The sequence below is a fragment of the Hyperolius riggenbachi genome, chromosome 11 (genome assembly GCF_040937935.1).
Source record: "Hyperolius riggenbachi isolate aHypRig1 chromosome 11, aHypRig1.pri, whole genome shotgun sequence".
Lineage (NCBI taxonomy): Eukaryota > Metazoa > Chordata > Amphibia > Anura > Hyperoliidae > Hyperolius > Hyperolius riggenbachi.
This window is the reverse complement of record NC_090656.1, coordinates 212,350,250-212,363,059: the sequence shown is the minus strand read 5'-3', so window position 1 is coordinate 212,363,059 and position 12,810 is coordinate 212,350,250. Positions and strand designations below refer to the sequence as shown.

General features: G+C 48.1%; 1 protein-coding gene across 12 annotated transcripts in view; it reads right to left on the bottom strand.

Annotated features, from left to right (window-relative positions):
• Positions 1 to 12,810, bottom strand: part of MICAL2 (microtubule associated monooxygenase, calponin and LIM domain containing 2) — a 367,727-nt gene that overhangs the window by 262,212 nt on the left and 92,705 nt on the right. For all 12 annotated transcript variants that reach the window (XM_068261193.1, XM_068261192.1, XM_068261195.1 and 9 more), the window contains exon 2: positions 1,446 to 1,795. In XM_068261193.1, the coding sequence (XP_068117294.1) occupies positions 1,446 to 1,709 (264 nt within the window). In that variant the 5' untranslated portion in view covers positions 1,710 to 1,795. The remainder of the gene's footprint in view (positions 1 to 1,445; positions 1,796 to 12,810) is intronic.

Here is a 12,810-nt window from a genome sequence, read left to right as displayed (position 1 = left end):
ATCAATGTATCTTTCCCCTGTCAGACTTGTCGGCCTGTGTCTGGAAGGCTGCCAACTCTTCCGTGCTGGTCTGTTCCTCTATGCACACTCCAGTGTGTGTTTTATTTACATAAGCCAGCAGCGTCTCTGCTATCTTATCAGTGATAGAAGGGAGCTGGATAGAAATCCTCCTCTGTTAGGCTGTGAAAGTAGCTGGCTGACACATACTGAAGAATTACAAACACAGGCACAGGCAGAGCTGTCTGCAGGAAGCCTGTAATCATACCTCCCAACATTTTGAAAACCGGGACATTTAGGCCACGCCCCTGGCCACACCCCCAACCCCCTAGTCACGCCCACCCCACAAAAAAGTTGTTTTCCCCAATTATTAATTACTCCCAAAGGGGAGGCGCTGTGAGGGTGCCAGTGGGTGGGGGGGATAGTGAGGGTGCCAGTGGGTGGGGGGGGGGGGGGAGGGTGAGGGTGGCTGTGGGCGGGCAGAGTGAGATCGAGGCACCAGCCCGGTATGCGGCATGGATAGCCGCCGCCCGCCGCCATTACACTTCTCCCTCCCTCCCTCCTAATATGCCCCCAGTGTCCCCTTCTCCCCCGCAGTGTAAAATGGGCAGCGGTCGGAGCAGGCAGTAAGTCTTATCACTGCCTCTCTGCTGCGTACTGGGATCTCCTCTGATCTTCCTGCTTCCTGTGACGTCACAGGAAGCAGGAAGATCAGAGGAGATCCCCGTACGCAGCAGAGAGGCAGTGATAAGACTTACTGCCCGCTCCGCTGCCCATTTTACACTGCGGGGGAGAAGGGGACACTGGGGGCATATTAGGAGGGAGGGAGGGAGAAGTGTAATGGCGGCGGGTGGCGGCTATCCATGCCGCATACCGGGCTGGTGCCTCGATCGTTTTTTTTTTCCCACTCACTCCCCAACGGCCGGGACCAGGGGGGGGCAGCGCGGGACAGCGGGACGGCCCCCCAAAATCGGGACCGTCCCGCCGAAATCGGGGCGGTTGGGGCCCCTGCTGTAATGTTCAGTGCATGAGAGAAGAAGGGGACAGAAGGTAAACACAAATGATCTTTTGAGATTCAAAAGGAAAGCTGTATACAGCCTGCTTGTGTATGGATGTATTTTCTATGTGTGGACATACTGTACATCAACCTACTTCCTGTTTTGGTGGCCATTTTGTTTGTTTATAAACAAACTTTTTAAAACTGTTTTTGACTACTTTTAATGCGGCGGGGAGTGGCGAAATTGTGACAGAAGGTAATAGGAGATGTCCCCTAACACACTGGTATGTTTACTTTTGTGCGATTTTAACAATACAGATTCTCTTTAAAGGCATCACAGTATTCTTTTTAAAAAACTATTCAGAGACTTCTAAAAACATGTGAACAAAAAGTATTTTTTTTTATATCTCACTCAGTGAAGGGAAACTCCTCCTGCAAGCATGAATGTTACCTTGGTGCCTATACAGGTTTTCCCTTTGCCGTACTCCTTCTGGTTATACCGTTTGTCCAGCTTATTCCATAGGGCCTTAGCCTTCCAGCTGGTCACCTTGGACTTGAGCTTGGAGTAGAAGTGGCGGTGATCGCGGGGGTCCAGCTCCAATTGCCGGGTGAGGATGTTGAAGGCCTGGAGGGTTCCTTTACACGTTGTGGCCTGGATGAAGTTCTCAAAGAGTTGCCCAGCCTGGCCCAGCTTGTCATCATCATTTTCCCCCATAATTCAATGCGTCTGGACAGTTCGGCCTGGTCGACAGGGCACTACATGAAGCGGGAGAGTCCTGGATCCTAGCGCGTTTGTGACACCTGCAATTACAAATATCACACAACCGTCAGGAAAGCAGTCAAGTCTGCAAATTGTTCTTCATTTTATTTTTGCTAAACGCTATACAGTTTAATACGGACAGCTGCAAGGAACAGCAAGGAGTATAGAGCATAAAAAAACCAAAACAAAAATAATGCCTAACTTCAGGCACAGATCTAAATGCACCATCTAGGAATTTAGCAAGCCGAGTTCCGAAATGTTACCTTTTATTTATACAATAGAAATACTGTTTTAAAAATGTGCTTATGTTGTCTGAAACAGCCCATCTGAAGGAATTAACACCAGTCTCTGTAGGAGGGGTTGCTGGTTGGCTGAGGATTATCATTCTGTTCAGATTGCAAGGTGGAGGACTAGGAGAGCTACTGTATCTGCCACACTACCTTTTCTCCTTCTCTCTCTCCTCTGCCACATCTCCTCTGCCACGCAACCAGGGCCGGCCCGCTCATGAGGCGGGGTGAAACTTTTGCCTCAGGCGGCAAATTTCCAGGGGCGGCACCCGCCCGTCCGTGGGTGCGGGGAGCCGGCCCGCCGAGCTGGAGGGGTAGCTGGCAGGACGGGGGTATTGGGCCAGCGGCGGGGAGGGGGGTCGGACCCCCCCCTCCCTCGCCTGGGTCCCCCGTCCTCCGCTCCCCTCCAGCCTAAATAGAAGCAGCCGTATGTGTAAGAGGCACGGGCGGGGAGACACTCACCTCCTCCTCGCTCCAGCGTGCGCTCCACTGACATCACTTCCTGCAGGAAGTGACGTCAGTGGAGCGCACGCTGGGAAGAGGTGAGCGTCCTCCCCGCCCGTGCCTCTTACACATACGGCTGCTTCTATTTAGGCTGGAGGGGAGCGGAGGACGGGGGACCCAGGCGAGGGAGGGGTCCGACCCCCCTCCCCGCCGCTGGCCCAATACCCCCGTCCTGCCAGCTACCCTTCCAGCTCGGCTGCCCCCCCCCCCCCGAGGGGGGGGGGGGGGCGGCGGTGACAATTTTTTAAAAATTTGCCTCAGGCGGCAAAAAGTCTAGGGCCGGCCCTGCACGCAACGTGTTCGCTCCCTTCTTTTCTGCCACAACACTTCTTCTCTTTCTATCCTCTGCCACACTTACTCTTCTCTCCCTCTCCTCTGCCACTCTACCTCTTCTCTTTCCTCTGCCACGCTACCTCTTCTCTTTCCTCTGCCACGCTACCTCTTCTCTCTCCTCTGCCACACACTACTTCTTCTCTCTCCCCCCTCTGTCTTGCTTTTCTCACACCCTTGTCTCTTTCTCTCTCCACCTCTTCCTCCCTCTCCCTACATCTCCTCCATATACATCTCTTCTCTTTTCTTCTTCTCCACCTCTTTCATGCCTTTCTGTCTCAACCTTCTTCCTCTTTTTCCATTCCCTCTTTCCCCCTTCCCTTCCTCCAGGTTGTACCCTCTTCATTTTGTTCTTCCATATCTCTCCCCCACCACCACCACCACCACCATTTCTTCCCTTTCTCTTGCACTTTCACTGCTCTCCTTTCTGTCTCCACCTCTCTCCCCTCCACCCTGTGATCAGCGCACAGGGTAACCGCAGCGGCAATGAACGTGACCAGAAGGATTAGTGACATTTGTACACAGCTAAGCTTGTTTCTCACTTGGCTGCATGTGAAAGTGAGCCGTTCCAAAGGCAGAAAGTTGACTTTGTCTGTTTTACTTTCAGCTGCCTACAAACAGCAAGTGTGGGTCCTGGCGGGCACCAGGGCCTGGAGGGCATCACCGGCAACACCTGACCTCTGGCTGCAGGGAATGCAGGGGATGCAGCTGGATTCATCAGAACCCCTAAACTGTTATCTACACTTATTAAATATCAAAAACAAAAAAATAATGCCATAAAAAACAAACAAACAAAAAAAAAAACAACTCTCTGTAGACCACAGAATCTAAAAGAATCTCTATAGACAACCAAATGGCGAATCTCTATGGAATACTAAATCTTAATGGATCTCTGTGGAGTTCCAAACATCAGTAACTCTCTACAGAGCACCACATCTTGGTGAATCTCTGTGGGATATCTTATTGAATCTCTGTAGGGTTCCCAAATATTTTTGAATCTCTATAGAGCACAACATTAAGGTGAATCTCTGTGGAATACCAAAATTGAACTATATAGAGATTTTCATGCGATTTCCCTATGTGGCATGGAAACCATCCCCTTGTCTCCCAAAGATCGCAACTGCACTATGGTACTATGCAATTTTCATGCATTTTTCACAACGCAATTAACAACAATCGTATGTAGAAAAATCCAAACACAACACGCAGGGAATCGCAATCTGAAAAAGCTGCAAATTGCAATCAGAGTTGCAATGCGATTGCGGCCATGATTTGCAGTGGAAGCGGGCTCTAAGGCTTGGGCCAGTCATTTAACGATTGCGATTTTGCTATTTGAATTTTTCAGAGCGGTTTTTAAAGGAATGTGCATTTTTTGCACATTCTTTTTAAGTGGACCTGACTATTTTACATCGGAGGGACAGAGCCGGGAGTTCCGTTGTGTTCGTTGCTCATCCCGATATCACAAGCTGCTACCGCCGCGCATCCGATTGACCTCGAAAGGCCCAACATCTTGCAGCATGTCTGATAAATACATGCAACCAATTTTGCCCCAAAATTGGTCGTATCGTCGATCGGGCAGGCTCTTGATGACACCGATTTTCATGCAATTATAATCAACAAAGATTGGCTGACAAGTATGTATGGCCACCTTTAGAGAGTTTTCAGTTGTTCCTTAGCTGATCCAGCTTTGGGGTATATATTTTTTTCCTACCAAGCCTTGCAACTTTTTTTTTTACTGCAGTGTGACGTGAGATGTCAGCACAGGGGTGACACTGAGGAAGAGTTCAGCTCGTCTGATGATTTGGAGAGACGGCCAGATTCGGATAAAGATCTCAGCTGCCCTGCCCAGCACAGAATTCTACTTCAGAGGAAAACAACACCGGGAGTCCGACAGCAAATCCATTTATCCTCCCCAATGCAAACATACAAAGCCAGAGTCACCACCGTCAGCACAACCGCTGGCCCCTCGCCCTACAACCCCCCAAGAGGAAGCGGCATCTCTTTGCTGCCAACTCATAAATCCAAAACACTTCCACATTCGACACTGCACTGTCAGCCCCCCTCTCTACATGAACATTCAGTACCCTGTGTAAAGGGAAGAGGATTTACAGCAATGAACTGATGGCAAGAGGCTGCAGTGCAGCCAAGAAACACACTGAAAGTTCTGCTTAGTTTGGCTGCAGAGGATATATGAATAAAGCTATATTAAACTCAAGTCTAGGCAAGTGAGATGAACTTTTGCAACCCAAAAAATGGTTATGTTTATGGAATCATTTAAAGTGTGTAAAACATGTTTCCAAATGTCTTAGTTTCCGCACCTCTGCCCCTCCATGAGGTGAATAAAGACTATTAGAGGTAGAGGGGAAAAATAAAAATTAAATGTCATTTTCTACAACTGAGATATTGCCATTTCATGAGCTCAGCATGACTCCAATAAACTGACAGAAGGAAATGGAAGAGAGTCACTGCGCCTTATGGTCCAAATGCAGGGAGCTCCTGACTTGTGAACGCCTGCCAATACGAACCTCAAACCCACCGCAATTTCAGGGACTTCCTGTACTGTGTCCATGCAGAGGAGGACACGGGGACAAATGTAGTTCACAGAGGGACACAAAGGAGCATAGAGGACACAAGGGGGACACAGGGGCATAGAGGGGGAGGACACAAGGAGCACAGAGGCAGACACATGGGGGACACAGGAAGACACCAGGGGGCAGAGGTGGACACAGGGAGACGAGGTACAAAGGGGGCATAATACACAAGATGCCCCTTCACCGTGGATGCACCAGGTTTAGTATATATATATATAATTTTTTTCCCCTCCCCCTAGTTCTTGTCCTCTCAACCTAGGTGCGTAATGGTCAGGAGCTATAGCCCGAAAAACATGGTAATTTCGTCAGTCGGTGCAGGCACAGTATGGCCACGCTCGCTCCTCTGTTGGGGCGTTCTGCGCCTGCAAAGTACTACTCTCCCATCCAAGGGAATGCGATGGGGGGGGGGGGGGGGGGGTTGGGGTGCGCTAATCCAGGCCGCAAATGCCTACTGCATCCCGACTGGCTGAATTACCGGGACCCATAGCGGAGGATCCAAGCAGCGGAGGAGGACGGCGAGGGAGCGATCAGCCTGAAGGGGGCTAGAGGAAGCCCCAGGTATGTATAACTAGGTATACATTTCTTATTTTAAGTCATCTCACGTTTACTTTAAATAGAAATTGAAATACAGAATCAGAAGAGCGAGCTGTCCCCTCTCCGCCTACTTATTTTACAAATCTTGATTCTTTATAAAAGCTTGGTGCTGAGGACTGACGGAAAAAAAATTTCTGTATTTATCCCAAAAAATAAGACATAAAATAACTTATGCAGGGCACCTCCCGAGACGAACACAGAGTTCCAAACCACAGCCGGACACTCCTTGTGAAAACAGAACAGATGGTGAGGCAAACTTCTGCTTTCCGCAAGCTATAAGTCTTTTGGTACCGACATGGGTTCCCAGCATGCAATGTTTTATTTCTAGCCACATACACAGCTTCCCTTTCTGTAACATAGAACCTGACAAGAGGACCTGTCCCATTTCCTCTGTGCAGAATCAGGTGAACCAAAGCTGGCCGTTTAGGATCCAATCTTGACTGAGTAATCTTGCACAGTCCTAGCACTTCTATACTGCATTTTACACTTAATTTTGGCGTTGCTATGCATCTGACGCTATGCTGGACTAGATCCAGCAGCAACACAGGGAGCCCATATAATATACATGATGCAGTGGTGCAGGGCGGGGGGGGGGGGGGGGGGCGGAGGGAATCAAAGTGCTGGGAATCTGATCTGAAAGTGCAGACAGCATCTTGGATTATATCCTGACAACCAGCACCTTTATGCTCCTTGTCTGGCTATGTCCGACATCAGGAGTAAATTCCACTGTGGGACCAAGTCAGACAGTGGATTTGAAAGGGTTAAAGATCCTGGTCCATTTCATACAACCCTTTAGGTGTTTGGGGGATTTGGGTCAGTGAATCCAGACAGGGAAATCTTCCTGAACACCTCTCGTATGAACCGACTCTCAGGCCCCTTTCACACTAGGATGTTTTCATTGCGTTGCGTTAACCTTTTTTACCACAGGGTAGCACTAAAAGCAGTGAAAGTCTATGGGACATTTCATATCTGACGCAATTCAGATTTCCGCCACAGGAAGTGGGCGCTAGAGGGCCTCACTTATAGTTTGGCTAACTGCCAAAAGCATAGCTCCCAACTGTCCCGCTTTTGGAGGGACAGACCCTCTTTGTGAGCCCTGTCCCTCTTTCCTCCTCATTTGTCCCTCTTTCAGGACTGATGTACAGATTTATTGTATGTAAATAGATGCATTTTTCTACTGAAAAAAAAATGTGTGTAATTGACTCTAAACTGTATTCCCATCCTTTAAATTGATATATTTCAAATGTTAATATGAAGGAAAATGAGCCAGAATAGAAAGGGCCAGTGTGGTTTGAATTATAAATAACATTTTTCTTATAAATTCTTTAAGGTATGAGTGACTAGGGCTGTGCCAGAGGCATGATTAGGGGTGTGCCAGGGGCGTGATTAGGGCTGTGCCAGGGGCATGATTAGGGGTGTGCCAGGGGCGTGATTAGGGCTGTGCCAGGGGCATGGCTTAAAGCGGATTGGAAATGAAACACTAACTATTACAAGTAACTTGTCTATATATCTTATCTAAAGTTTAGATAGTTTACACAGCAAATGTAGCTGCAAAAAGCTTCAATAGAATATGGTTATTTATTCCTGTGATACAATGACAGCAGCCATGTTGTTTGTAAACATTACACACAGGCAAGCTTATCTGCATCTTCAGCACTCAGCCTGTGAAAACCTAATTCCCCCTCCTCCTCCCTCCTCCTCCCCTCTGCCTCTGAAATCTCTGGCTAGTAATACCTCCCCCTCCTCCTGCCCAGACTGAGCTCCCATGAGCCCTTGCTACTGTCTGAAAATGCCAAGGCTCTCTGAAAAGCTGTGGGAGAGGCGTGTTTAGTTTGTAGGTAATTAGAGTATTAAAATACAAAAAAGTATTTGGCTTGAGGAATGCCCTATAAACAATTGGAAAGGAACACAATTATGCAATGAGTAAAAGTTAATCTCGGATCCACTTTAAGTGTCCCTCTTTCTCATCTCAAAGTGTTGGCAGGTATGCAAGAAGTTACATTACTGTGCATTACCATCAGTATCTTCATAGCTTGTTTGTAGTGTTGCGGAGCTATCATACGATTGCAGGCTGCTAATGTGAAACCGGCCTCAAAGAGAAATAAATCTGGGACCAGAAACAGTGGTCTCAGGCTAAACAGCATTAAGATTTGAAAGGATTCATACAGACGCATTTCAAATGCCTCTGTTAAGATATTAAAGTAAAACTCTTTTTGGCTCCCTCCCCACTCTAGCAACTAGAGCAGGAATCACCACCAGGCAACCTGCAGGCCCACCAGGCACTTTTTCTGACCTCTCTCCACTTCAGCTTACCAAAGAGAGCACAAGAAGGCCCCAAATCTACTACCTTGCCTAGGGCCCCATTACATCTGAATCATACATGTCAAACTCCGGCCTGCGGGCCTAATCTGGCCCTCAGAGCCATCAAATTTGGCCCCCAGTCGCATCCCCACTTTGCTTTATGTTTGGCCCACTCCTAGGAAGCTATATTGGGTATAAAGCCCCAGATCACCAGGGAAGTCATATGGTGGAGGGAGGGGAGAACACTAGCCACCAGGGAACTGTATAAGGTGGGGGGGGGGGAACTAGACACTAGGGAAGAGTATATGTGAGGGAGGAGGGCTAGTAGACACCAGGGGACTGTATAGGGGAGGGAAGGGGGTACTAGACACCAGGGGACTGTATAAGGTTGGGGGGGAGCACTAGAGACTAGGGAAGTGTATATGTGAGGGAGGGGGGCACTAGACACCAGGGAACTGTATAGGGGAGGGAGGGGGGCACTGGACACCAGGGGACTGTATAAGGTTGGAGGGCACTAGACACCAGGGAAGTGTATATGTGAGGGAGGGGGGCACTAGACACCAGGGGACTTTTTAAGGGACAAAGGAGGCCACTAGTAACTGAGGTTGGTCTGTGACTTGGTCCCAGTGTTCAATTTTGGCTCACTTTGTATTTTAGTTTGACACACCTCATCTAAATCCATCTCTACTAGCAACTGAAATCGTCTTAGTAGTAACACAGACAGAAATAAAATAAAATGCTCTGCCATCCTGTCCAAATCTACGACACATTTTGTCTAAAGCTTTGCTGAACTGTTTCCTCTAACGGCTGGCTTGTGTTACACAGCCTCACGCTGCTGGTTACAGGTCCTCTTTATGGCTCAGGCGGATGCGTAATCTTCACAGCCCTTATTAAAGATTGCACATCTGGTTTTTGCAAGATCTCCATGTATTCCCCAACCCAATAATCTCATGTTTGGGCATCTAGCCACAATTTATGAGCTCCTACAAGACCCGTGATGGAGTGACAACGTGCAAACAGCCAAACATGTCTCAACGCCAATCTGATGACACCAACCCACGGCCTGCGAGGGAAAGCATCAGCACAGAGTCTCTATAATGCCAAATCTCAGGAAGACAAAATCAAAAACACTGCTGATTTCTTCAAATCTGATTAAAAATGAATAAGATTTTGAATCCTGTGTATTTTATGTAGCTTACTGACTCAGTGCAGCTTCCTCCTCCACTATCTGACAAGACACACACTGTCACCTTATATACAGCTACTGATCCAGCGCTGCTTCCTCCTCCAATATCTGACACACACTGTCACCTTATATACAGCTTACTGATCCAGCGCTGCTTCCTCCTCCACTATCTGACACACACTGCCACCTTATATACAGCTTACTGATCCAGTACTGCTTCCTCCTCCACTATCTGACAAGATACACACTGTCACCTTATATACAGCTTACTGATCCAGCACTGCTTCCTCCTCCACTATCTGACAAGACACACTGTCACCTTATATACAGCTTACTGATCCAGCACTGCTTCCTCCTCCACTATCTGACAAGACACACACTGTCACCTTATATACAGCTTACTGATCCAGCACTGCTTCCTCCTCCACTATCTGACAAGACACACACTGTCACCTTATACACAGCTCACTGATCCAGCACTGCTTCCTCCTCCACTATTTGATAAGACACACACTGTCACCTTATATACAGCTTACTGATCCAGCCCTGCGTCCTCCTCCACTATCTGACAAGACACACACGGTCACCTTATATACAGCTTACTGATCCAGCGCTGCTTCCTCCTCCACTATCTGACAAGGCACAAACTGTCACCTTATATACAGCTTACTGATCCAGCACTGCTTCCTCCTCCACTATCTGACAAGACACACACGGTCACCTTATATACAGCTTACTGATCCAGCGCTGCTTCCTCCTCCACTATCTGACAAGGCACAAACTGTCACCTTATATACAGCTTACTGATCCAGCACTGCTTCCTCCTCCACTATCTGACAAGATACACACTGTCACCTTATATACAGCTTACTGATCCAGCACTGCTTCCTCCTCCACTATCTGACAAGATACACACTGTCACCTTATATACAGCATACTCACCTCCTTCCTTGCTCACCCTGTTTAGACTGTTCAGCATTACTCTTGCTTTGCTGTATATGTTTTCCTGAGTATCTCATTGTGCATCTGCTCTGAAATGCCAGTGATGGTAATAGTGCGATATGAATCACAGAAACAACAGACTTCCAAACAAGTCTTCTAGCCTAGTTGTCAGCATTGTATTAAATCTCGTGTCTATTGCACAGCGGACTGGCGGGCAGAACAGACAGTCTGTGAAAGCGAGAGCAGGAAATGAAAGTGCTTACACCGCAATAAGAAGTGGATCTGTTACAATAAGTCCCTGGTTGCCTATATACACACGCACACAGGTAAATATTCTGACAAATCACACAGGCGTCCCGCTGAGTCTTCCTGCAATATTCCCCATTGTTATTTCAGGACTTTAAACATAAAGCAGCCGCCTGCAGAGAACATCCCGTTCTCATTCTACAAATGACTTCACAAGGCCTTTATCTTGTTCCTGAGTGAACTCAGAGACTCCAGCTCACCGCACATAGCAGGATGCAGTGTTCTGCGTATAGACAACGGCATAACTGTACTATAGTCATTTCCAGTGCTCGGGTGATGATGGGGTGTTCTTTGTATGCAATGTACCAGAATTGTACAGCAGAGTCCCCAGTATCCAGCAATGGCGGGGATCACCTGATGCTGGATACATATGCTTGCTGGTTGCTGGAGCAACCAGCCGAAAAAGCACAAAGCTCCCCCCCCCCAAATACTTAACAAGCTTCTAGCGACGTCTTGTAGCCTCCCTGCAGCTCCTAGTGGCTTTCTGGCGTCCTCCGTGTACGTAAGCTGGCGTGTCACCTGACCTGCGTTGGGTCAGGTGACACGTTGGTTTCCGTGCACGGAGGACGCCAGAAAGCCTCTAGGAGCTGCAGGTAGGCTACAAGACGTCACTGGAGGCTCATTAAGTATTTTAATGCCTCCAAACCCGCCTCCATCTTTTCAAAAACAGTCTCTGTTATCCTGGTTAGTTGAGACTTCTGGTTACCCGAGTTCCGCATAATGGTGACTTTCCTGTATATATTTATATCTGGTGGACAGGTGATGTTGTAGTATAGTGTTCTACCAACATTTACAGTGAGTAGTAGCATTGTATTATGGTCGTGTCCAATGATCGGGTCATGTTGGGGGTGTGGTGTTCCTAGTATTCAGTTGTATGCAGTGTACTAGAAATGATTCCCTATTCGCTCCAGGATCTCCTTCAGAATTCTGTACCTGGCCTACAAATCTATACAGAAGACCTGCCTGACCTATATCTCTGAACTCGTCCACAGAAAGACACCCACAAACCAGCACTGATCCTCCAACGACCAGCACCTCAGTGCCCCACGCAACTCCTACTGCCATGTGAGACTGCAGGACTTTTCAAAAGCTGCCCCCATTCCCTGGAACTCCCTTCTAACACCCATCAGGCTTCCCCCAACCTTCAAACAAGCCATCAACGCACACCCGTTCATGATCACCAAACCAACGAAACTCATTTACATACTATGCATGCAAGTGGACCGATGGGCTGCATTCAAAATAAAAACAAGTTGTTCAAACACTTTGTACACAAGCGGCCAACTGCATGATATTAGCCCAACAGTTGTGTGAGCCGATCCGCCTGTTGGATCGGGCAAACTGCCTTTGATCAGTCGCTCGTCTAGTCGTTTGTCACACGTTCACACGACCAACTATCATCCAATAGACCAAGTTTGGACGATAGTTGGCCGGAATAGTTGAACATGTGTACCAGCCTTAAGAGAACCTGTATTATGGTCATGTCTGGTGGTCGATTCCTGTTGGGGGTGTAGTGCTCCATGATCAAGTCCCATATACTGTATATTATAGTCATTTCCAGTGGTCAGGTAATGTTGGGTTATAGAGTTCCTAGTATGCAGTGTACAGGTGCCTCCCTACTTACAAGCCGGTTCCGTTTTAGGAGATTGGGCTTGATTCAGTAAACGGGGCTAACCCAGTTAGCACGCCTAAAGACTTTGGGCGTGATAACTAGGGTGCTAACTGGGTCAGCACCGTTTACTAAATTTACATCGCGCGCAAATTCCCACACTGAAAACTTTGTGTGCCCACAGCGCGGTGTGCGCGAAATGTCGCATCGCGGTGCGTCGAAAACTGTGCGTGGATGCGCCTATAAGGTCGCATTGCGTGCGACTTTAACGTCACATGGTGCGACATTAAGGTCGCACCCAATGCGACCTTATAGGCGCATCGGGTGCACTGTTTTCGCGGTGCACGCGCAAAGTTTTGCGTGCGGGACTGTGCGCGCAATGTGAATTTAGTAAAGGGTGCTAACC